The sequence below is a fragment of the Enhydra lutris genome, unplaced genomic scaffold (assembly GCF_002288905.1).
Source record: "Enhydra lutris kenyoni isolate GAN:26980312 unplaced genomic scaffold, ASM228890v2 scaffoldscaffold42, whole genome shotgun sequence".
Lineage (NCBI taxonomy): Eukaryota > Metazoa > Chordata > Mammalia > Carnivora > Mustelidae > Enhydra > Enhydra lutris.
The window spans coordinates 9,059,574-9,085,089 of NW_019154126.1; the positions used below are offsets into that span (position 1 = coordinate 9,059,574).

At 36.7% G+C, this 25,516-nt stretch overlaps 1 protein-coding gene across 3 annotated transcripts in view; it reads left to right on the forward strand.

Moving 5' to 3' along the window:
• The window catches only part of LOC111155564 (MINDY lysine 48 deubiquitinase 3), an 86,668-nt gene that overhangs the window by 47,028 nt on the left and 14,124 nt on the right, over positions 1-25,516 (forward strand). For all 3 annotated transcript variants that reach the window (XM_022515802.1, XM_022515804.1, XM_022515803.1), the window contains one exon: positions 14,572-14,644. In XM_022515802.1, the coding sequence (XP_022371510.1) occupies positions 14,572-14,644 (73 nt within the window). The remainder of the gene's footprint in view (positions 1-14,571; positions 14,645-25,516) is intronic.

The following is a 25,516-nucleotide window of genomic DNA, read 5'->3' on the forward strand; positions in this document are numbered from 1 at the left end:
TGAATTTATCACACAGTGCATTGTTCCTATGTCCCGTACCTTTTGTGTGTATTTCCTGTGACCAGCAGTGAGCCTTGTTTAGGACAGGGATCCTCTCATTCATCTTAATCACAGATCTCAACCACGTGCAACAAAATGTTGAGTGAGAGACATGAAGCGCATAGAGAGAAACAAAAACCCCTACCACACCAGTTTCAGGCCTGAAAGAGCAAGCTCCATGTATGCCTCCTCAGTCAGATGAGGTTTTCAAATAAATCTCCGTTCATTTGCATCCCTGGAGCTACTAATAACCCAGACAGGAAAATGCACACACACAGAAAGTGATTAGAAAGAATTTTATGGTAAGATTTTAGGTTCTTCAACTATTATAAGTCCTAAAAATCACATTTATCAAGTACCTTATTTCTCTTTTAGAAGTCCTGAACTTTAAAATGATTGTTTTGGTACTTACCTTTGTATCTGTGGGTCTGATACATAGTCTGGCACATAATATAGGGGATTCATTAGTTCAGTGAATAAAGTCTATGCCTAAATTTTCCACACTTGGGTTCCAGTGATAATTATATCTTCTTAAAAATATTTTTTCATGACTCATTCTGAAGCTTCTTAGAAGCATGGATACTTCCTCTTCAGTGAATTTTAAAACAACTGAATTTAGATTGTTTGAACATGGTTCTTTCAAAAGAGTTATAAGTAAAGAGATTTTCCCTTTGAGATAAAAGGTTGAAGATCACATAAGTAGTAAATGAGATCGGTGATGCTTCATAATATTTATTAGGTCCAGTTTAAAAAAATTTTTTTAAAGATTTTATTTATTTATTTGACAGAGATCACAAGTAGGCAGAGGGGCAGGCGGAGAGAGAGGGGGAAGCAGGCTCCCCACTGAGCAGAGAGCCCGATGCAGGGCTCGATCCCAGGACCCTGGGATCAAAGGCAGAGGCTTAACCCACTGAGCCACCCAAGCGCCCCCAGTTTAAAATTTTTTCTAAATAAAGTATTTATGTAGTCTTCATCATGTAGAAAATACTGTAAATTTTATTGTTCTGTACAAGACCTATTATTTGATCTTTCTTTGATATTTCTATATTTGAGCAAGTAATTTTGGTTTTGTTTTTGTTACTCAAAAAGTAATCTGGAGGTTTGTTTTTCTTATTTATTTTTGGTTTTGGTTTATTTATTTTGGGGAGGTTCACTGACTTTATGTTTCATGGCCTGAAACAAAGAGCAGCATAATGTAAATCCTGAGGTCTTTTCTGTAAAACTGATACGTTTGTATGGATATGTATTTCATTTGCTGACCTATTTGTGCTGATTATGATTAAGGATAAAGCATATTTAAAGGTCACAATTTTCAAAGTAAACTGTAATTTAACATTTTAAAATGCTTTTGAAAAGCAGTGTAATTCTTCATGAGACATTGCACCTGTCATCATTCACATGTATATTCATTTGTCAAATATTTACTAGACATATACTATGTGCCTGGCATTATGCCAGGTGCTGTGAAGACTGGTGAGCAAAAATAGATGGGCTCCTGTTTTTATGGAGGTATATATTCTAATGGGGGAGGCATTCATCAAGGAATCATTTATAAAACTATAAAATTGTAACTGTTGAGGGCTGACAAAGCACAGGTCTATAAAGCTCTAAGAATGTACCTTAGTTTTGGAAGACTAGGAATGTTTCCTAAGGAGAACTGATGTCTACAGTGAGCATCAAGGCATTAGTAAGGTGAAACAATTGGAAGAGGGGAAAAAGCCTTCCCTAGACCAGAAATAGGAGCTCAGCGCTATGGTGGGCACAAACTGGAAGGGAAGAGTAGGAGCACAGAGGATTCAAGGGGCATGGTGTAAGATGAGGGTACAGAAGCAGAAGTAGGTCTTTGACTAGAAAGACTGTTCTGGGGAGATAGGAAGGAAAGAAACAGGATTAAATTTGCATTTTGGAGGACTGTGGCTAATTGTGGAAAATAGACCTACTGGAGGATAACCTAAGGAGTGGGTAAAGAAGACTTGTAGTATTCTGGGTAAGCAGGGGATATGGTTTGGCCAGGGTGATGACGGTAGACATTGATGGGAGTACATAAATTTGAGAGATTTATTCCTGAGGTAGACTGACAGGACTTGGTGACAGATTGAATGGGATAGATGAAAGGCAGAGAAAGTTAATGAGATGAGTGCTTTTATTTTTTATTTTTTTTTAAAGATTTTATTTATTTATTTGACAGACGGAGATCACAGAGAAGCAGGCAGAGAGAGAGGGGGAAGCAGGCTCCCTGCTGAGCAGAGAGCCCGATGCGGGGCTCGATCCCAGGACTCTGGGATCATGACCTGAGCCGAAGGCAGAGGCTTTAACCCACTGAGCCACCCAGGCGCCCCGAGATGAGTGCTTTTAATGATTAATCTTAGAGTCTCAGAAAGAGCTCAGCAGCTTTGCTCTTGTTGAATTCACCCACTTATGATTACAGCAATTAATGCTTCATTTGGCCAGTTGGCCCAGTCAAGAGTAAAGACTGAGACACTATAGTTCCAGGTCTTTCAAGAAAATGGGCCAGCCACATAATGCCACAGTGCAGTTTACAAGTCCCGCCCACACGGGCAATGCCTGGAATGCTTACATGAGAAACGAATCAAAGGAATAGGGGAAAAGGAGCTCAATAAAATAAATTTAAAAAAAAGAAAGAATGGAGATAGTATAGGACAGTGTAGGGATCAAAAGAAAACTTCAAAAAACCAAACACTTTAAGAGAAGTTATTATATCCATGAAACTTTGGAGGCTATGAGGAAAGGACATTTGACAGACAAACTAGAAACTGAAATCTTACTGAAAGAATTGAAAGACAGGGATGCCTGGGTGGCTCAGTTGGTTAAGCAGCTGCCTTCAACTCAGGTCATGATCCCAGCATCCTGATCGAGTCCCACATCGGGCTCCTTGCTTGGCAGGGAGCCTGCTTCTCCCTCTGCCTCTGACTGCCACTCTGTCTGCCTGTGCTCACTCTCGCTCCTCTCTCTCTGACAAATAAATAAATAAAATCTTAAAAAAAAAAAAAAAAAAAGAATTGAAAGACAAATTGGAGAAAGCTCTCCCCTACATCATTGGCTGTAGCTTCCTAACCGAGGACTATGCTGTTGCCCTTCAAGGAGCTGTAGTATCTATTAAAATGTAAGTCACTTCCTGTTACTCTTAATCTCTGAACCCTACATTGGTTCCCCTTCATTAAACATAAAAGCCAAAGTCCTTAAGAATAACTTAGTAGGCTTTGCCTCACCTCATCTGATTATTTCCCCATTGCCTTTCTAATCACATTTCCTACTACTCCCCCTTCCTGTCTTGCTTAGCCATGCTGATCTTTCCTCCAGTTCAGGAACGAGGCAAGCCCTTTGCACATGCTCTTCCCTTTGCTTAAAATGATCCTGCCTCAGATGTCTGTAGAAAGGGTTCTTTTCTTCCTTCAGGTTGCTATTCAAAAGTCACCTCACCTTCCCTGGCTACCTTTTCTAAAATGTCAACCCCTTATCCCCCTGCCTTTTCATTAACATTCTCACAAATATAGATAATATTTTAATTGAGGTGAAATTCACATAACAAAATTAACCATTTTCAGGTGAAGAATTTAGTACATCTTAGAGAATGGTGGTTGCAAAACATACATAGAAGCCATCCTGTGTAAGTGGGAGTTTTATGCTTAGGTTACCTGCTAGTCCTCCTTGGTATTAACTGCGGGGAGTGCATAGGAACTGAGAGTCATCAAGCAGCAGGGGTCCCACAGAACTCTGTAATAAGGGGATGTGGGTGAGGTAAAATGCAGTGCATAAATGGACTTCTTCAAAGAAGGAAGCTTAATTTCCATTAAGGTGGAGAGTTCTCCAAGCAAGTCATCTGAGCCATGACAGAATAAAATTTTCAAATCTGTACATTGTGAGAGAGCTTGCCTAATAGGTATGGGTAGTATGTTAAGTCATCATACCATAGTATTTTTTTTTTTTTTTTAATTCAAGTACCATGGAACTGTTGGTAAATTGAAAACTTAGGAACTTACTGTGCAGGTAAAAGAAATGATTTTGAGTAGTAGATGCTTGAATACAGAACCTCTATATTTGAACTTACCTTTCTTGAGTTATTTCCCTTGATTTCAAAAAAATAGCTCTTATTCTTAAAATAAGGCTGGGTAACATGTTTAAATCAAATTTTAGGAGTCAGGTCTTTTCATACTGAATCATATATACTTTAAATACCCAAGTATCACCTGAGAGAATATTTGGGCAGTTGTCCCCTTACCTTTCTCTTTTCTCTAACCATCATTTTTCCCCCTTTGATTCCTTGTCTTCCTTTTTTTATATTTTAGTTTTAAGATTAAATTATTTGGGTCATTTTCATTATTTCCTCTTGAATTGGAACTGATTTTGAAATTAATTTTTAGAGCAAATTCAAGATGAGGGCTTTATATTTGAAAATATGATTCTCTGATTTTGTTAGAATTTTATGTGTATAAAGTAGACAACATAAATGTCTTATTTGTTTTTATTGTGCATCTCAATCTCAGTGCGGGATGACAGCTGGTGGTTTAATATAAAGATGGCTAGAACCCACCTATCTAACATCTAGTTTCATCTTTGGAAGATCAATGACTAATTGCCCTTGTAATCCATTTCATGCTGTCTTTTGAAGTTGGAGAAATGAGTTTTACATCCCTTTTTGTTCTCTTTTATGGTTATAAAAAGGACTCTGTGTGTATGTGCAGAGTATCACCTTTGACCTTTTGTGTGACAAAAGCAGTTTTCCTTTTAGGTAAGAACACATGAAAACACATGACCATTGAAACTCAGAATACAGAAAGAAATTGAATGCAAAGGAGGAACAAAACATGGAACTGTTCCTGCATGAGCTGACTGCTCTTACTGTGGTGTCTGTTACTGGGAGTCAGTTTAGAATTCTTTCTCCAGGGCAGGCTCCTTTTGTTTGTTCATCCTTGGGTGTAACGTTAGGAAGACTACTGCGATTAAGTGTTAGGTTTCTTTTTTTAGGAGTTTAAAAACTGGACAGCCCTACTTGACTATTAACATACATTTCTCTATATGTTATAAACGCAGTTTTAAGAAAAAGTGAAACAATGCTTTAGAGACTTTGTTATAAAGAAAATTCAGCCTCTGTGTATCTTTCCTGTTGGGTCAAAGTCGTGGAAGTTGGAAGGCAGGTAAATTCACAGTCAGATCTTCTGTAACATGTAGAATTCTAACATGTAGAATGTTGCAGTTTGGGTTTTGCTATATTAATGCAGTTAGTCACCCCATCCATTTATCTTAAGTAAATTTATGAGTTTGTGTTTATGTTTCAGTGCCATGCCTTCTCTACTACAGAGAGGAAATGGATTTGAGACCTGAATTATTTATTTTTATAGTTAAAGTCATAACTTGTCATGTATGCTTTTAACACCTTTTCTCTAATGTAAGAATAGCATCTGGTATTTGAATGACTTGGAATGTTTGGGTAGAAGTCTATATAAATTAACTATTTTCAGTTTTTAAATTATTGAAAAACCGTGAATTTTTTAACCATAAGCTGTTTGCTAACTGCTTAGCACACTTTGGAGCTACCCCCCATCAGCTCTCTGTAGGGTTATGCCAAGGATTTGTGTGGTCTTAGTAAAGCATTTATTTTTGGCTGTTTTTATCAGAGATCTTTCAAAATGTATTATAAATATTCTTGCCTCGTTCAACAAAGTGACAATTAAATTGCTCTTACGTTATCTTTCATACTACTCTGAACGCCTTTAGGCAGCTGTTTCTGTGTCTGGTTTATAATTTTTAGGATTTTGCTTTTTCTCTTTGTTCATCATGTCAGTCATGTCAGCCTGCTGTCTAAAGGCCATCCCTCTTTCCCTTGCAATTTGTGTCTAAGAGTTTTTTGTTACAGTAGAGTTATACAATCATCCAAAGGTAATATGTTGTTGATAAAAAGGCCTACAGGGTGTTCTGTCACAACTAAAGTCTATGAGTGTTAATTAGAATCAGCGTTGTTGATAGGTCAACGTCTCTAGGTGTCTGTCATTGATGGAAATAATTGCAGTCAATACATTGGATAGCAGAATGGAGCAAAAGGTCTTACATCATGTATTTAATGTATGATAGTGTTAAGAAGTTTGTGGTTTTATTTTTCTGTACTTTTATCTGTGTTACCCTCTGCCCAGAATGTGATCAAAATCCTGCTCATTGTGCATGTTCTAGCCTTGACATCTTTCTTGTTTTGACTCCTGCTTCTCTTACTCCCTTGCTGCTCCTAAAATTTCTTCCAACTCTCTACCTTCTTGTGATCACTGATGTTAACTGCACTTTACCTGTTTTTCCCATAGGACCTATTATAGCTAACATTAGGCATTGTCCTAAGTCCTATTGAAATGCATAGATGAATGATGCAATGTAGTAATTTTCTGTTTGCATTTACTGAGTGGTGCCTGTGTCAGGCATTATGCTAACCATCTTGCATGCAGTCCTGATTTAATCCACAGGTAACCCTGTGAGGTAAGTACCATTTCTCATCTCCATCTAATGGTCTGGGGCCAGTGAAAAATAACCTCTCCAAAGTTACATATTAGCGCCAAAGCCAGGATTCAAACTCTAATCTTCTGACTCCGTAGCTTTTCACTATTTCTGTTCCTTAGGATAACAAAAAACAAATAATTACACCAGGACGGACTAGAGACTGGAAGAGGGGAGAGGTGGGTGCACAGGATATGATACTTGAATGTAAAGGACATGCTAAGTTTTTTACTTAATATGAAATGAGGGCTGTATTCGAGACTTGGAGAAAAGATGAAGCAAAAAGAGAAGAGATGGTGGGATGTGATGGTCCACGCTGTATTTGGGAACTAGTAGTTCGTTCTGTATGGCTACACCATCCTGGTTGTGCCAAAAGATTAAGAAGGAAGCGAAGGCTGGGATCAGATATAGGACTAGCTGGAATAATCCTTTATTCCCAAACCATCTTCGTTCTATAATGTCTACATGCTTAGCTTGATATGGAAGGCTTAACATGAATTTCCAAGGCGTGAGTGTAAAGCACATACAGGGAAATTGAATAACCTTCATAATGAACAAGAACTTTTCCATAAAGCTCTGATAATACTTAAAGAGTATTAGAAATCCGAATATTGTGACTATTTTTCATAGTCAAACCCTGTTTAATATAAAAGAAAGGATTTGTGGGTGGCGGGGTGGGGGGTTGTACAGTCTGGGCTGTCCCTCACTGCATTGACACTAATGCAAGCCTGTCAAGCTTAAATTACATAGTGGTGTCTGGCCTGCAGTGTAATTCTTGTAGACATTCATTTTCATATGAACCATAGAAGGTCTGTATATGTGGAGATTCCTCTTTATGCGGCTTATATTATAATCAATGTCGGAGGGTAAACATGAAGGGAAAGACAAGAGGAAAAGGTAGGCCAACTATGAACAGGAAGAGCAAATATACATGGCACAAACAAAATAAAGCCCCACCCAGAATATGAGGTTTTAATTCCTTTTGCCAGTTTGCTGAAGTAGTGACCCTGAAATCTCAGTGATTTATTCCATATTCAAGGAGGCAGTGAGAGCAGTCCACCCCAGGCAGGAGGCATATTTGACCACTAGAATTGTCTAGATTTGCATGCATGCGTTGGTGATCATAGAAGCATTTCAGCAAGGTGAGTTTTGTTATATTGTCTATAGACAGTGTACCCTGTATTTGCCTATACTGAGTACACCACTCCCACCATACCCTTTCTCCTCAAACACACACCAGAGCTTATTTCTCTCTTAATTTACATGGTGGTTCCAGGTGTGTTCCATGTACCTTCTTCTAAGATCTGGAGTGAAGGAGCAGCCTGTCAGTAGGTGCGATTCTCCTGGTAAAGGGAAAAGAGAGACACTGGCAAAGCCACAGGTGGCCCTTGAAGCTTTTAGGAGCTAGCAGAATATCACTTTTGCTTGTACTGCTCTGACCAAAAGAAGTCACCTGGCCAAACCTGACATCAGTGAGGGTAGGAAGTAGACCCGTCCCACAGAGGTACTTCACAAGCCCATAGCCACAGGCCATGATAAATAATGCTCTTACAAAGCAGGGAGGCACAAGAAATTGAGAACAATACCATCTAGTGCCATAAGTTACATTGTGTCCATATGATGTAACAGAGTTTAAAATGACTCAAATGATACAAAGTCTCTACTTAGAAATAAGGAGGAATTTTCTGACTGATTTTTATCCAGGTGATCATTGACTATTAACTAACCATTTAAAGAAGTCAGAAAATCAGTTTTCTTGAATTATGTAGGTATTGATGTGCTGAGAGAGAGATGGCTTAGGTGAGCTGTTCTCTTAATGAAATTTAGTAGTTAAAAGGCTAACCGCTTTTCTCCACCTGGTTCTTCACATAAGCAGGAGAACACAGAAAATGCTTATAGATATCCAGCAGAGTCATTATTCAGAGTGGATGCCTTAGACCTTAGGGATGAATTCTCTGGCAGAAACCAGTTGAGAAAGACTGGTAGGATTATTAAGGTGAGTTGTGTAATTATGATAATTGGGAGAAAAAGAAGCCATTCATTAGTATTAATAATAGTAGTGATTCTACTCATGTCTGTGTGACTTCCTCCTCCTGCCTTATTTCTACTTGTACATTTAGAGTTTGGTTTTTTGGAGAAAGAGCCTTGAAGGGCTTTTCTTTCTGTTCCTCCTCTGACTTCTCTGCTAATGCAACACAAATCAGCACTACATAGCAGTGGGCTGTTGTGGAGAGAGCCGGGGGCTTTTGCACATTTGGGGAGAAGTAATGGAAGAATAAGGAAAAAGTCCACTGCCCTAGCTACTTTCAGATGACGTGGCATCACCTGAATTGTTTCTAACAGTGGCACTGAAGAATATTATGTACTTGGTAATTGGTTTGAAATCTGTTTCTTAGTGATTCCCAAAATATTTCCAGAAGTATAGTGAGTTTTAAAATCAGTATGAAACATCAAGTGATTTTAAAATGAAACATTAAAGTTTAAAGGGAAATTATGTACCAGCTAACCTTTTTCTTTTGAAGGGCTCTTCATGGAACTAGGTAATGTTGCCTGTGAGCTAAAATGTAACATATATGTGTGGTCATTCCTGAAGTTAGGTAAAACTCTGAGGTTCTTTGATTACTTAGGAGATTTATCTTGATAATGATGAAAGGTATAATGAATAAACTGTAAAGACCTTTTTTCAGTAATGAGCTACTTATACCTAGCCAACAAACTGAACACAGGCCTGTCTTTTATTTCAGTAGGTGTTTAGAAGGATAGCTCGTGTTACAACATTTTAAAAGGTTTATGGTGAACAGCGAATAATTATAGTAATAGTGCAGGCAGAACTGCATGGAAAAGAGATACTTGTTTCATGACTATAGGATATTAGATAGTCCCATTACAGTGTGGCTTTCTTTTCCCCCTTCTCTTCTATAGCAGTTTGCCAGTTAAGGAAAGTTGGTTGAGGCTAAATAATTTTAAAAGCTATATTGTTTAGCAATCCCTGTTGGCCGGTAAATTGGCTAAATAGAAATTGTTTGTTCTAATATTCCTCCGATAAAAGCATCGGATTATTATATTTAACAAAGTAGAGAACTACTTTTAGAGCAAAAATAATTCTGATGGTAAATCAGAGTTTAAATAATGAAAATAATATTTAAATATTTAACTATTAGGTTTAATATCTTTTCCCAGAGGAGGTACCTAAAAGAGTTTTCGGTGCAATACATGTGGAAATTTTGTTCTACTTAATAAAGATAGTGATGAAGAAAAGAAAATGCTTACCGCTAGCCTTGTTGACTTGGATAACTTGGAATTACATCTTTGGAAACTATAACTCAGTGGTTTTCTGAGGATGGGGGCAGGGGTTAATGTATGGTTTGGATTTTATTTTAGGAGGTAATTCCTTAATTTTAATACTGTTCATCAACATAAGTGTATATTAGCATATTTTTCTCTCTTCCGTTAGATTGTGACCATATACATACATACACACAGCCTAGGTCTTTCTTTACCATTTCACAGGCTTGCCAGCCAGTATTCAAAACGTTGTGGGTGTGTGGGTAGTTGTATGCAAAATATATATTAAATATAGAATCTAAAAACTATTGCTATATGAAGTCCTAGAAATGGAAATCTGAAGGGTAGAGTTCTCGCGTTCTTCCTCACAGTTTTACAGCTGTTAAATGAGAGTTCTGACTTCATCTTTTATGTTTAGCAAGAAAAATATAGCAATTGTATCACTCACTAAAATATTTTGTCTTTAGATTATAAAGGACACTTTATCAGTTGAATGAATTCTTCCCATTCAAACTTGCTATGCAAGTATGAAATATATTTGACATTTAATATATTACCAGATTCACCACTGTTAAAGATCTTTAAATTAGGAATCTTGTTCAGAAGTGTTTAAGTTAAATAAATTGGCCAAAATTAGTGTTGGCATTTGTCATTTTAAATCAAATTAGAAGTTAAAAAGAGTTCAGCATGGGGGTGCCTGGGTGGCTCAGTGGGTTAAAGCCTCTGCCTTCGGCTCAGGTCATGATCCCAGGTTCCTGGGATCAAGCCCCGCATCGAGCTCTCTGCTCAGCAGGGAGCCTGCTTCCTCCTCTCTCTCTGCCTGCCTCTCTGCCTACTTGTGATCTCTGTCAAATAAATAAAATCTTTAAAAAAAAAAAAGAGTTCAGCATGGAACACTTTAATGGGAATAGGTGGTTTTATAACTTTTCCAGATTTCATCCATAAACCTTTAAACAGTATATAAATTTAGGGCGCCTGGGTGGCTCAGTGGGTTAAGCCGCTGCCTTCGGTTCAGGTCATGATCTCAGGGTCCTGGGATCGAGTCCCGCATCGGGCTCTCTGCTCAGCAGGGAGCCTGCTTCCCTTCCTCTCTCACTGCCTGCCTGCCTCTCTGCCTACTTGTGATCTCTGTCAAATAAATAAATAAAATCTTTAAAAAAAAAATAAATAAATAAACAGTATATAAATTTAAACAAGCTTTAACAAAAGAACATTTTCTCTAATAATCTGAAAAGCATGTAAACAATCAAAAACCGCAAATAATCAGGTCAGAAGACCGTACTGGCTTTGATTTGTGGATATCAACTTTTGGAATGTTTTCATTGGAAATTATAGTGGGAGGCGGGGCTTTTCCTTTTTCCTCCCTCTAGCATAAACACATCTTAAAATGAGTGGTATGATTAAAAACAATTTCTAGTGAGTTTAGCAGATTAGCTATTAGTGTATCATTGAGACAAAAGGAGCAAAACAAGATATAAAAAAATCATTGATGACAAAATTTACTTTATTAGTAATGACTGTTATAGTTGCTGGGCTCATTATGTGGAACCTGACCAGTGCCACTGGTTGTATTTTGGGAGGAGAAAAGGAATTTCTGTTTAGGTGGTCCGCATCTGGGTGGTTTGCTCATATCCAGTGTTTTGAGGTACTTGTTTCACACTTCTGAACTTCAACCAAGAAGCTGTCTAAATTCCTTTCCTACCATCCTCCATTCTGACATCTTTGAAGTAATCTGCTGTCCGCCATTTCCGTGTCTTGCTTTGTGGGTTTTCCAGCCCCGGCCTCCCCCAGTGCTCCGGTGCTGCTGAGCAGCTTACAGTTGGCCGGCGTGGGGTGTTGGTAGTGCGCTCAGCATTAGGGGAACGCCATGTGCTCTACTGGGATATATAACCGTCACCTCCGAACCCCTCATGTTCACAATCAGATGCATTCTGCCATCAAGGCTGATTTCCCTTCCTCACTGAGGCTTTTCTCACAGTTCTAGTCCCCCACCTATGGCTCTGCTAATTCCTTCTAGCTCGGATTCCCTACCCTCTTTGTCTTTGAGCTGAGAGCCAGAGAGTCTTTTTTGTAAAACCTGTTAAGGTACACGCAGATGTGTCAGAAGGATGTTGAATAAGTGCCAGTGCACTTGGAGAAATAATATATTCTCTGTGGGTCAGCCATATGTAAATTTTACAGTTTTAAATATCGTACAATATTTATTGGAACACATCCATGCTCGTTTGTTTATGTATTACTGTATTGTCTTGCTGCTGAGATCATGTGGCCCTATTTACTCTCTGGCCCATTATAGAAAAAGTGTGCCAGCCCCTATTCCAAATGAAGATTTGTTAAAACCAGAGTACACTGGGAGTTGTGCCCACGCGTCAAATGATCTTCTAGATCAGGCCAGCATATATAGCCTCTTCAAACAAGAATAATACATTTTCTAAAGCCTGAGTTTTTTGTGTGTTCATAACCAGAGGCAAGAGATACACAGTGAACATTTTTCAGTGAGTTAAATTTGTCTTCTCTATGTTAGCATACTACATTTTGTTTATAGCACTTGGAAATAAGGCATCAGGTAGTTCACTTTCAGTTCTTTCACACACCTGCGTTTTCTGACCTCTTTAATGCCAGAGAATTTGATAAAAACTTTTTCTGTGGTTAAAACTGGAATCTTCTTTGTTAGCTCAATAGTAATTTCCCAAAATTTAGCTTTGTAAGAATATTAAAGGAGTTCTTCAACCATATTCTCTGCACCTCTTCCCATGAAAAGATTTTCTTTTGTGACTGAGAAAAACAGTACTTCCTTTCCCACTATTAAATTGTATTTATATTTAGAAAATTCAAAGTCCTGTTTTAACAGGTGTTTTAAGTTTTTCCTCATCACTTAACTAATAACAAAGGTTAAAATGCAACAGATGGTTAATAGAAAGAATGTATCCTCCTCTTGGGCTAGTATAAGTTTACCCTTGGGTAAAATCTCATCTGCAGCTCTACCTTCTTATCCAGAATTTCAGTGACAAATCCCCAAATTCCAATAGCCATTCTAAAGGGAAGAATTGAAAAGAAGTGGGGTTGGAAGTAGTCAAGGAAACTAAAACCTATGGTGAACTACATGGAGAAACTTCTGTAATTACGGTTGAAAGTGATAAAAGCAGATAGGGGGATCATGATAATAGTCCCAGTGTTAGTAATTGCGCCCTGAATCAGAGAGCTGACATGCAGTCCTAGCGTCAGTACAAAGTTAATGGTAGGGCTAAGGCTGTACTGGTGATGTATTCTAAAAAGGAAAGAGTTTTTAAGAAATTAGGCTAAATAAACACTACCCAAGAATCTCGCATTATCATCCCAAATTACGAGTGCATTCTTCCTTTGACCCAGCAATCCTGCTCTGGTGCTCTGTCCTACAGATAAAACTGCATGTATGAAATTACATGTTCGGGTTTCTTTGGTGCAGCAGTGTTTTTCACAGCAAAAGATTAGACATTATCCAATTATCCATCAATGAAGGACTGAATCATAAAATCAGAAAGTGATTGAAAGGCCAGATGAAAACATGCCACATGACATACATCTTCAAAGTAGTATTGAAAATGCAGAGAAAGGAGACCCTAAAAGTTGCTATCAAGGGATAGTAAATGCGAAAGAATTGTACATTCCCAAATCTTACTATGTTATAAAATAGCACTTTTTTACTTTATTTTAATACGTGAAATATGTGTAAGGGCTTGCATCTATTGTTTTCCCATCTGACTTCTATTCCTGTACAAACTCAAGTATCTTATCTCATGAAAAGACCTACACTGATTGATTCTTAAACTTTGTTCTTTCATCTCCAAGGTAAAGAGGGGGTGGTATGGTGATTAGGACAAAAGTGAACTATAAAAATTTATTTCCACAGAGGAACTGCATTTCAAATGGTATTTAACAATTTTATCCTATAACTTGTTAAAAAGGATTCAAGAAGGTAAAAGGGGATAATTAGAAACTTGTTCTCTGATGAGGTTTGTGTGAATGACCACAGTTTGAGACAAAGGCTCAGATCAACGCCATGAATAGAGGAAAACAGTTACAGCCCAGAACCTAGATTTCTGTCAGTAAGGTAGAATTTCATAACAGTTTAAATATGTGGAGCAAAGGTTTGTGAAGAGTCTAAACTAACGTTGAATTTTGTGATCATTTTTGATAAACTGTAATATTGCGTACTACATAAAATTGCTTACTATAATGTAATTATCTCTTACTATAGAGAATTTTATGGGAAAAAGAAATCTGCTTTCTAGACATTTCATGGCTAGGTATTGGTATAATATACTTACTAAAGTAATAAATACCAAATGCATTTCTATGTAATTATTTACTGTCCTTTATCTCTGGATTTCATTTTTAAATATTTGAAAACTAGATATCTTGTAAGTTATTTTTTTATTTGAACAATAATTAAAGCAAAAGTATGTCATTACTTTTTGCAGGTTGCATTTTATAGTAATTATTTAATATTAGACTTCTCAAGTGTTTTTATATGAAGCTTCAGTATCATGCTCACGACGATTGCCTATGGTTGCAGTATTATTCCCATTTTTCAAATGTGTGGTGAAGGCCCAGCAAGTTTGTGACTTAGCTAGTCACACACATGATGGAAATATCACTCAAAATCTTCTGACTCCAGATTTCCTCACCCTAGCCTCATACTTGTTCTGTTTATTTGTGAGGCCATGATATTACCGTGTCTGGTTGACAGCATGCTTTTTGTCTTTTCAGGATATGGCTTTAGTTGCTCCTGAGGCTCCTTCAGAACAAGCGCGGAGAGTTTTTCAAACCTATGATCCAGAAGGTAAAAGATTTTATTATTTTATTATCAATGGCTGAGTGTTTTATATCTTTATATATTTGAAATGGATTGATACCTGAGTTTTATTCAAAAGCATTTTTGGATTATTGAATGGGTTGCATTTCTTCAAAATTTAAATTGGAAATGTGAAAATGGGAACAAATAAGGATGCTTAATGACTGTCAAATTCTCACATGGTGTAGGGTTTGCAGGCTTCTTGGGGTAACAAAGTTATGGTTACTGCATCTTGACTTCTGATAATCTGTGTTAAACAGGAAAATAGCACCTTCTAAACAAGCTTTTTGAAAAGTTATTCCTTTATTCTGTTATTCAAATTAATATTAAATAAGTCTTCCAGAATGCCTTCTTAAAAATTGAATAAAATTGACAAATATTCTGTAAATTTTAGGTATACAAAGTGTTGCTTTGATAATTTATACATTGCAGAATGATAAGTATAGTAGCATTAGCTAACACCTCTGTCATGTCACATAATTATCATTTTTCTATGGTGACAACAGTTAAGATCTCGTCTCTCAGCAACTTTGAAGTTTATAGTACAAAGTATTGTACTGTATACAATATACACAATACAAAATATAATCGTTATGTTGTGCATTAGCTCTCCAGGACTTACTTATCTACTAGTTGCGAGTAACATCTTAAACACCTCCCCTGCTAACCTACCTCCCCAGCTCCTGGTAACCATCATTCCTCTCTACTTTTTAAAATTCAACCTTTTTTAGATTCCACATATAAATGACAATGTACAGTATTTCTTTTTATCTGTCTGACTTATTTCACTTAGTCTAATACCCTCGAGGTCCATCTGTGTTTTTTCAGAAGGTAGGATTTCCTTCATTATCATGGCTAATCAATATAACATTGGATATATAGAGATATGAACCACATCATCTTTACCCATTGATGGACAGTAGCATTGTTTTCGTATCTTGTCTGTTGTAAATAATGCTGCAGTGACTGGGGTAGCTAGTGCAGGTACCTCTTCGAACTATTGGTTTCAGTACCTTCAGATAATACCTACTAGTAGGATTTCTACATCGTATAGTAGTTCTGTTTTCAATTTTTTGAGGATTTTTTGAATATGTTTAATAGGTGTACCATTTTATATTTTCATCAACAGTGTATACTTGCTCTTTTCTCCACATACTCATCAACATTTATCTTGTGTCCTTTGGATAAAAGCCATCCTAACAGGTGTGAAGTGATGCCTCATTCTAGTTCTGATTTGCACTCTCTTAATGATTAGTGATATTGAATATCATTTCACATGCCTTTGGCTATTTGTATATTGTCTTTAGAAAAATGTCTGTTCAGACCTATTGCCCTTTTTTAATTGGATTATTTGCTTTTTGCTGTTGAATTCTATGAATTCCTAATGTGTTTGGGGTGTTATCAGAGGTTTGGGAAGATTTTCTCCCATTTTGTAGATTGCCTTTTCAGTTTGTTGTTTCCTTTAGCCTCCTGTGCAGAGGCTCTTTAATTTAATATGACCCCACTTCTTTATCTTAGGAGTTTTTTGTTTGTTTTGGTGTCTTGTCTGAGAAATCATTGCCAAGACCAGTGATGAGGATCTTTTTTCCTGTGTTTTTTTAGAGTGGTTTTACAGTTCCAGGTCTTACATTTAAGTCTCTGATACATTTCAAGTGAATCTTTGTGAGTGTTGTAAGGGGTCCAGTTTCATTCCATTTCATAGCCATCTCGTGTAGATACCCGGTTTTTCCAACACCATTTCTTAAAGAGACAATCCTTTCCTCAGTGTATGTTTGACACATCCTTATCAAAAATTAGTTGACCATATATGAGTAGGGTTATAGCTGGGCTCTCTACTCTGCTAAACTGGTCTCTGTCCCTGTTTTTATGCCAGAACCATACTTTTATTATAGCTGTGTAATACAGGTTGAAAATCAGGTAGTATGACACCTTTGGCTTTATTTCTCTTTCTCAGGATTGCTTTGGCTATTCAGTCTTCTGTGGTTCCAAATAAATTTTTTCTATCTGTGAAAAATTTCTTTGGAATGTTGATAGGAATTGCATTGAATCTATAGATCACTTTGGGTACTATGGATATTTTCACAGTATTCTTCCAATCCAAGTATATCTTTGATGGTATCTTTCCATTACGTGTCATCTTTGATCTCTCATCAATGTCTGGTTTTGGTTGTGTAGGTTTTACATCTCTTTGGTTAAACTTATTCCTGAATATTTCATTGTTCCAATGCGATTGTAAAATGGGATTGCTTGCTTAATTTCTCTTCCAGATAGTTCATTGGTGTGTAGAAATGCAGCTGGTATCAGTATGTTGATTTTTGTATCCTGCATATATACTAAAACCATTTATTAGTTCTAACAGTGGTTTCAAGGAGTCTTTAGGGTTTTATAAATATAAGATCATGTCATCTGTATGAATGCCTTTTCTTTCTTTTTCTTACCCAGTTGCAATGGCTAGGACTTTCAGTACTGTGTTAACAAGAAATGACAGGCATTCCTGTCTTCTGATCTTAGAGGAAAGGAATTTTTTTCCATCGTTGAGTATGATATTATAGGTTTGTCATCTGCACCCCTTATTACACTAAGGAACATCACTTCTATATGAAATTTTGAGTGTTTTTCTCATGAAAGAGTTTCAATTATGCCAAATGCTTTTTCTGCATATTGAGAATGATCATATTTTATTTCATTTTATTACTGTGACATATACTACACTTACTAATTTCTGTATGTCGAACCATCTTTGCATCCCTGGAATAAATCCTGCTTGATCATAGTGTATAATCTTTTTAATGTGTTGTTGGCTTTGGTTATTAATATTTTTATTGATAACTTTTTGCCTCTGTATCCGTCAGGGATATTAACCTGTAGTTTTCTTGTAGTGCCCTAATCTGGCCTCGGTCTCAGAAAATACTGGTCTCATAATATGGTTGAGGAGTGTACCTTCACCTTGAGTTTTTTTGGTACAGTTTGAGAGGAACTGGCATTAATTCTTTAAGCATTTGGTAGATTCACCAGTGAAAATATCTGTTTCTGCAGTTTTGTTTGTTAAGAGGTTTTGGGTTACTTTGTCAATCTCCTCTTTGTTACAGATCTGTTCGGATTATCTGTGTTTTCATGATTCTGTCTTGGTAGTTTATATATTTCTAGAAATTAATTCATTTCTTCTAGGTGGTCTAATTTGTTGGTGTATGATTGTTCATAGTATTCTGATAATTAGTGTTTCTGTGGCATCAGTTGTAATGTTTCCTCTTTCATTTCTGATTTTGAGCCCTCTCTTTTCTTGGTGTATATAGCTAGAAGCTTGTCTAGTTTTTCAAAACCAAGTTGTTAGTTTCCTTGATCTTTCCTGTTGGTTTTCTGGTCTCTATTTCATTTATTTCCATTTTGATCTTTGTTATGTCCTTATTTCTGCTAACTGTGGCCTTAGTTTGTCTTTGTTTTCTAATTTCTTGAGGTATAATATGAAGTTATTTGAGATCTTTCTTACACTTCTCTTAAAACTGCTTTTGATGGGACGCCTGGGTGGCTCAGTTGGTTGGACGACTGCCTTCGGCTCAGGTCATGATCCCGGAGTCCCGGGATCGAGTCCCGCATCGGGCTCCCAGCTCCATGGGGAGTCTGCTTCTCCCTCTGACCTTCTCCTTGCTCATGCTCTCTCTCACTGTCTCTCAAATAAATAAATAAAATCTTTAAAAAAAAAAAAAAAACTGCTTTTGAGGGCACCTGGGTGGCTCAGTGGGTTAAAGCCTCTGCCTTCAGCTCAGGTCATGATCTCAGGGTCCTAGGATCGAGCGCCGCATCGGGCTCTGTGCTCGGCGGGGAGCCTGCTTCCCCCCTCTCTCTGCCTGCCTCTCTGCCTGCTTGTGATCTCTGTCTGTCGAATAAATAAATAAACTCTTGAGGGTGGGGGGGCCTGCTTTTGCAGCATCTCATAGGTCTTAATATGTTGTGCTTGCATTTTCATTTGACCATATTTCTTGATTTTCCTTTTGAGTTCTTTGACCCATGGGTTGTTCCGGAGCATGTTGTTGAATAGCCATGTATTCCAGATTTTCCTTGTTACTGATTTCTAGTTTCATATCCTGGTGGTCAGAAAAGACCCCTGGTATGATCTAAGCCTTCCTAAATTTGCTAAGACATTTGTTTGATCTATCACGTGATATATCGTGGATGTTCATGCGCACTTAAGAATATGCCTTCTGCAATTGCAGGGTCATAGGGAAGTTCTATTTTTAATTTCTTGAGGAATCTCCACACTGTTCTCCAAAGAGGCTGCACCAACTTGTATTCCCACCAACAGTGTAAGAGGGTTCCCCTTTCTCCACATCCCCTCCAACACATATTGTTTCCTGTCTTGCTAATTTTGGCCATTCTAACTGGTGTAGGGTGATATCTCAATGTGGTTTTAATTTGAATCTCCCTGATGGCTAGTGATGATGAACAATTTTTCATGTGTCTGATAGCCATTCGTATGTCTTCATTGAAGAAGTGTCTGTTCATATCTTCTGCCCATTTTTTGATATGATTTTCTGTTTTGTGTGTGTTGAGTTTGAGGAGTTCTTTATAGATCCTGGATATCAGTCTTTTGTCTGTACTGTCATTTGCAAATATCTTCTCCCATTCCGTGGGTTGCCTCTTTGTTTTGTTGACTATTTCCTTTGCTGTGCAGAAGCTTTTGATTTTGATGAAGTCCCAAAAGTTTATTTTGGCTTTTGTTTCCTTTGCCTTTGGAGACATATATTGAAAGAAGTTGCTGTGGCTGATACAGATGTAGTGAAAAGAAGGGCCATCTATACCCCAATGTTTATAGCAGCAATGGCCACGGTTGCCAAACTGTGGAAAGAACCAAGATGCCCTTCAACGGACGAATGGATAAGGAAGATGGGGTCCATATACACTATGGAGTATTATGCCTCCATCAGAAAGGATGAATACCCAACTTTTGTAGCAACATGGACGGGACTGGAAGAGATTATGCTGAGTGAAATAAGTCAAGCAGAGAGACTCAGTTATCATATGGTTTCACTTATTTGTGGAGCGTAACAAATAGCATGGAGGACATGGGGAGTTAGGAGAAGGGAGTTGAGGGAAATTGGAAGGGGAGGTGAACAATGAGAGACTATGGACTCTGAAAACCAATCTGAAGGATTTGAAGAGGTTGTGGGGGTGGGAGGTTGGGGGAACCAGGTGGTGGGTATTAGGGCACGGATTGCATGGAGCACTGAGTGTGGTACAAAAACAATGAATACTGTTATGCTGAAAATAAATTTTAAAAAAATGATTAAAAAAGCAAGATGAGAAAAAAAAAAGAATATGCCTTCTGCTGCTGTTGAATTAGAATGTTGTGTATATGTCTAAAGTGTCATTTAAGTTCATTGTTTCTGTACTGATTTTCTACATTGATCATCTGTTTGTTGTTAAAAGTGGGGTATTGAACTCCTCTACTATTTTTTCATTGCTGTCTAAAATTCTCCCCCATCTGTTAATAAGTGTTTAATATATTGAGGTGCTCCAATATATGGTACATAAAGGTTTATAATTGTTATATCTTCCTGAGGAATTGATCCCTTTATCATTATATTGTGACCTTCTTTTCTCCTGTTAGTTTTTTACTTGAAGTCTATTTCATCTGATATAAGTATAGTTACCCCTGTTCTCTTTGGCTTCCATTTACTTGGAAAATCTTTTTTTGATTCTTCTGAGAGTCCTTCAAGATTAAGTGAATCTTTTGTAGGCAGCATTTGGTTGGGTTTAGTTTTTTTACCCATGGAGCCACTCTTTTAATTGGAGAATTTAAACCATTTAGAGTAGTATTTTGATAGGTAAGGACTTACTATTGCTATTTTCTTAGTTGCTTTCCAACTACAGTTATATAGTTCCTGTTTCTCTTGCTGTCTTTGTGACTTGATTTTATAGCAGTATGCTTTGATTCTTCATTGTTTATTACAGGTTTTTGCTCTGTGATTACTGTGAGGCCTTCGTCATATGTCTTATAGCCATCCATTTTAAACTGATAACCGTTTAACTTCAATTACATCAGAAAGTTCTGCCCATTTGTGTGCCCTACCCATAATTTATTTTGATGTCCCAGTATACATCTCTTTATACTGTATATTCATTAACATAATATTGTAGCCATAATTATTTTTAACACTTTTGCCTCTTATATGCTAGAGTTCAGTGATTTACACACCATTACAGAATGAGAATGTTCTGTTTGTTCATTGAGGTATAATTGACATAAAACAGTTTCAGCTGTACAACATAGTGAGTATGTATATTGTGAAATGATCACAGTAAGTCAGGTTAACATCCATCACCATACTTAGGTTTTTTTCTTGTGGTGAGAAGTTTTAAGGTCTATTCCTTGAGCATCTTTCAGATATACAATACAGTATTACCTGCAATCACCCTGCAGCACCTGACATTCCTAGAAGTTATAACTTGGAAGTCTACACATTTGATGCCCTTCAACCTGTACTTCCTCTGTCCCGTACCACCAACGCCGCCCCCCCCACCCCCGGAGCAATCAGTCTCTTTATCCGTGAGTCAAGTTTTGTTTTTCGATTCCACACATAACAGAGATCACAGGGCATTTGTCCGATGTATTTCACTTTGCATAATACCCTCACCTTCCATCATGTTGTAAAAAATGGCAAGATTTCCTTTTTTATTGATGAGTGATACTCTATTTTGTGTAATTTTTTTTCCATTCATCCATTGATGGACACTTAGGTGGCTTCCATATTTCAGGTATTATAAATAATGCTGCAGTGAACATGGAGGTGCATATATCTTTTCGAGTTAGGTTTTTAATTTTTTTAAGGAACTTCCATGCTGTTTTCCAGAGCGGCTGCACCATTTTTTATTCCCATCAACAGTGCATAAATGTTCCTTTTTCTCTGTATCCTTGCCAACACTGGTTATTTCTTGTTTTTTGATAATAGCTATTCAACACATATAAGGTAATATTGCATTATGGCTTCAATTTGCATTTACCTGATGGCTAGTGATGTTGAGTACCTGTTCATATACCTGTTGGCCATTTGTGTATCTACTTCAGATAAATGTCTATCCAGATCCTCTACCCATATTTTAATCAGATTAATGTTAGGAGGTTTTGCTCTTGAGTTGTAGGGGTTGTTCATGTATTTTGGATATTGACCCCATATCAGATGTATTATTTGCGAATATTTTCTCCCATTTGGTAGGTTACCTTTTCATTTCATTGTTTCCTTTGCTGTGTAGCTTTTTAGTTTTATGTATTTTTACTTTTGGTGCCTTTGCTTTTGGTGTTAAATTCCAGAAGTCATAGCCAAGACATGTCCTAGAGCTTACCACCTATGTTTCATAATAGGACTTTCATGTTTTCTGATACTCAAGTATTAAATGGATTAAGTTTTTATGTATGGTATAAGACAGTGGTCCAGTTTCATTCTTTTGCATATAGCTCTCCAGATTTCCTAATGCCATTCGTAGAGGAGACATACTGTCCTTTCCTTGTTGTAGATTACTTTGATGTAAATTAATTGGCCACTTGTGGATTTACATCTCTGTTATGTGCCATTATGGTTCTGTGCCATTATGTGTCTGTTTTTATGCTAATACCATACTGTTTTGATTACTGTAACTTTGTAATGTACTTTCCTATCAGGAAGTGTGATGCCTCCAGCTTTGTTCTTCTTGCTCGGGATTGCTTTGGGTATTTGGGGTCTTTGTGGTTCCATATAAATTTTAGAAATGTTCATTCTAGTTCTGTGAAATATACCATTGGTATTTTAATAGGGATTGCATCAAATGTGTAGGTAGGGTAGTACGGACATTCTAACAGTATTAATCCTTCCAAACCATAAACACAGAGTAGCTTTTTATTTGTATCTTCACTTTCTTTTCATTAAAGTGTTACAGCTTCCTTATTAAATTCTATTCTTCTTGATACAGTAGTAAATGGAATTGTTTTCTTATTAGTGTATAGAAATGCAACAGATTTTTTTTTTTTCTATTCTGCAACCTCACTGAATTTGTTAAGCCATTTTTTGGTAGAGTGTTGAGGGTTTTCTATATAGAATGTCATGTTCTCTGCACATAGTGACAGTTTGACTTCATCCTTCCCAGTTTGGATGACTTTTCTTTTTCTTGCCTAACTGCTTGGTTAGGACTTCTAATACTATGTTGAATAAAAATGGTGAGAGTGGACATCTTTGTTCCTTACCTTAGAGAAAAGAGTTTCAGCTTTTCACTATTGAGTGTTATAGTAGCTGTAGGCTTGTCAAACATGGCCTTTATTATGTCGAGGTAGTTCCCTTTATATCTGCTATGTTGAGAGTTTGAATCATGAATTGATGTTCAATTTTGTTAAAGGATTTTTCTACGTCTATTGAGATGATCATATGATTTATTTTAGCCTTCATGCTGTTAACAGGGTATACTGAGTTGTGGATGTCAAACCTTCCTCATATCCCTGGAATAACCCACTTGATTGTGGTATATGATACCTTTAATGTATTGTTGAATTTTAATTGCTAATACTTTGTTGAAGATTTTTGCATCTGTGATTATCAGGGATATTGGCCTACAATTTTCCTTTCTTGTGCCATTTTTGTCTAGTTTGGCTATCAGGATAATCATGGCTTCCTGAAAGCATTTGGGAATATTCATGTCTCTTCTACTTTTGGAAGAGTTTGAGAAGAATTGGTATGTACTCTTCTAACATATTTAGAATTCACCAGTGAAGCCAGCAGGTCCTGGACTTTTGTTTGTTGACAGACTTTTTTGATTAGTGATAGTTTCCTTATTCACAATTGGTCTGTTGTAGATTTCTAGGAATTTATCCATTTCTTCTGTCTAGTTAATAGTCTCCTCTGATCATTTGTATTTATGTGGTATCAGGTGTCATGTCTTTGATTCTGAGTCATCTTTTATTTTCTTGGTACACCTAATTAAAGGTTTCTCAGTTCTCTTAAAAAAAAAAAAGAACAGCTCTTCATTTCATTGATATTTTTCTGTTTAGCCTCTATTTCATTTATTTCCACTCTGATTATTGTTCCTTTATTATTTTCCTTCTAGTTCCTTGAGGTGTTTGACATAAACAGTCTTCTATTACACTTCCAGTAGAGAATTTTGAATTTGACTGTATATTCACCTTTACCAGTGAATTTTATACTTATATTTTAATGTTACTAATTTAGTGTCCTTTGAGTTCAGCTTTAAAAACCTCAGTATTTCTTATAGGGTAGGTACATGGTAATAAACTACCTCAGCTTTTGTCTATCTGGGAATATGATTACCCAGCAAAATTGTCATTCAGAAAGGAGAGAGAAAGTATTTCTTTTGAGCACTTGCTCTTTGGGCCTACAAGTTTTCTGCTAAAAAAGCTGCCGATAGCCTGATTGAGATTCCATTATATATGATGAGTCTTTTCTTCTGTTGCTGCTTTCAAAATTCTGTCTTTGATTTTTGAGAGCTTGATTACAGTAATATGTCTTGGTGAAGAAGAGCTTTCAGGACCTTTGAGCTTCATGTACCTAGATGTCCCCTCTCTCTTCCCAAAGTTTTCAGTTCTTTTTTTTCCTTATGGGACTCCCATGCAGAATTTGAAAAAAACAAGACAAAACTACAGGGGAAGAAAAAGGGCTAACATAAGGGAGATAAGCAGTCTACCCGATAAAGAATTCAAAATAATGGTCATAAAGACACAGTGGATGAAATCTGTGAGCACTTCCTCAAAGAGATAGAAATTATAAAAAATAACCAGCCACAGAAGAAATGGCAACTAAAGTGAACAATACACCAGAGGAAATCAAAAGAATGGGTCAGCAGTCTAGAAAATAGTAATAAAAAGCAACAATGCTGAATAGCAAAGAGAAAATTAAAAAGTGAGGATGGGTTAGGAGACCTCAGCAACATATCAACCATAATAACATTCTCATTGTAGGGGTCCCAGAAGGAGAGAAACGAGGTGGGGAAACATATTTGAAGAATTAACAGCTGAAAATTTACCTAATATGGGGAGGGAAACATACATCCAGGTCCATAAAACACAGAGATCCCCAAACAAGATGATCCCCTGGAAAACCAAGATCCACACCAAGAAAATAGTAAAGAGAATCTTAGAAGCAACAAGAGGAAAAGCATACAAGGGAAACCCTATAAGATTATCAGCTAATTTTTTCAGCAGAAACTTTGTAGGCCAGAGGGAGTAGCTAATGTTCAAGTGCTGAAAGAAAGACAAAAAAAAAAAAAAAAAAAGAGCCAAGAATACTCAACCCAGCTAGGCTATCATTAAGAATTAAAGAGGAGATGAAGGGGTTCCTCACCACTAAAATCTTACAAGAAATGTTCAAGGGACTATTTTAAGTGGAAAAAGGCCACAACTAGAAGAAAATTATGAAAAGAATTGGATACAAAATCAATACACAAATCTGTTGTGTTTCTATACACTAATAATTAACAAGAAGGGAAATGAAGGAAACCATGCCATTTACCATTCTATCAAACAGAATAAAATACCTAGTAATAAATCTAACCAAGAAGACAAAAGACCTGTTCTCTAAAAATTACAAAACATTGAAAGAGATTGAAGAAAACACAAATAAATGGAAAGATATACCAGGCTCTTGAATTCGGAGAAGTAATATTCTTAAAATTATTGATATCACCCCAAGCAGTCTACAGTGTATTCAGTGAAATCCCTATCAAAATAGCAATAGTGGCTTTCATAGAACTTGAAGAAAAAAAATCCTAAAGTACATATTAACCTCAAAAGCCACAGCAAGCTTGAGAAAATGAACAAACTTGGAGGTATTTATAATAATAATATTAATTATTATATATTATTATATATATTATAATTAATATATT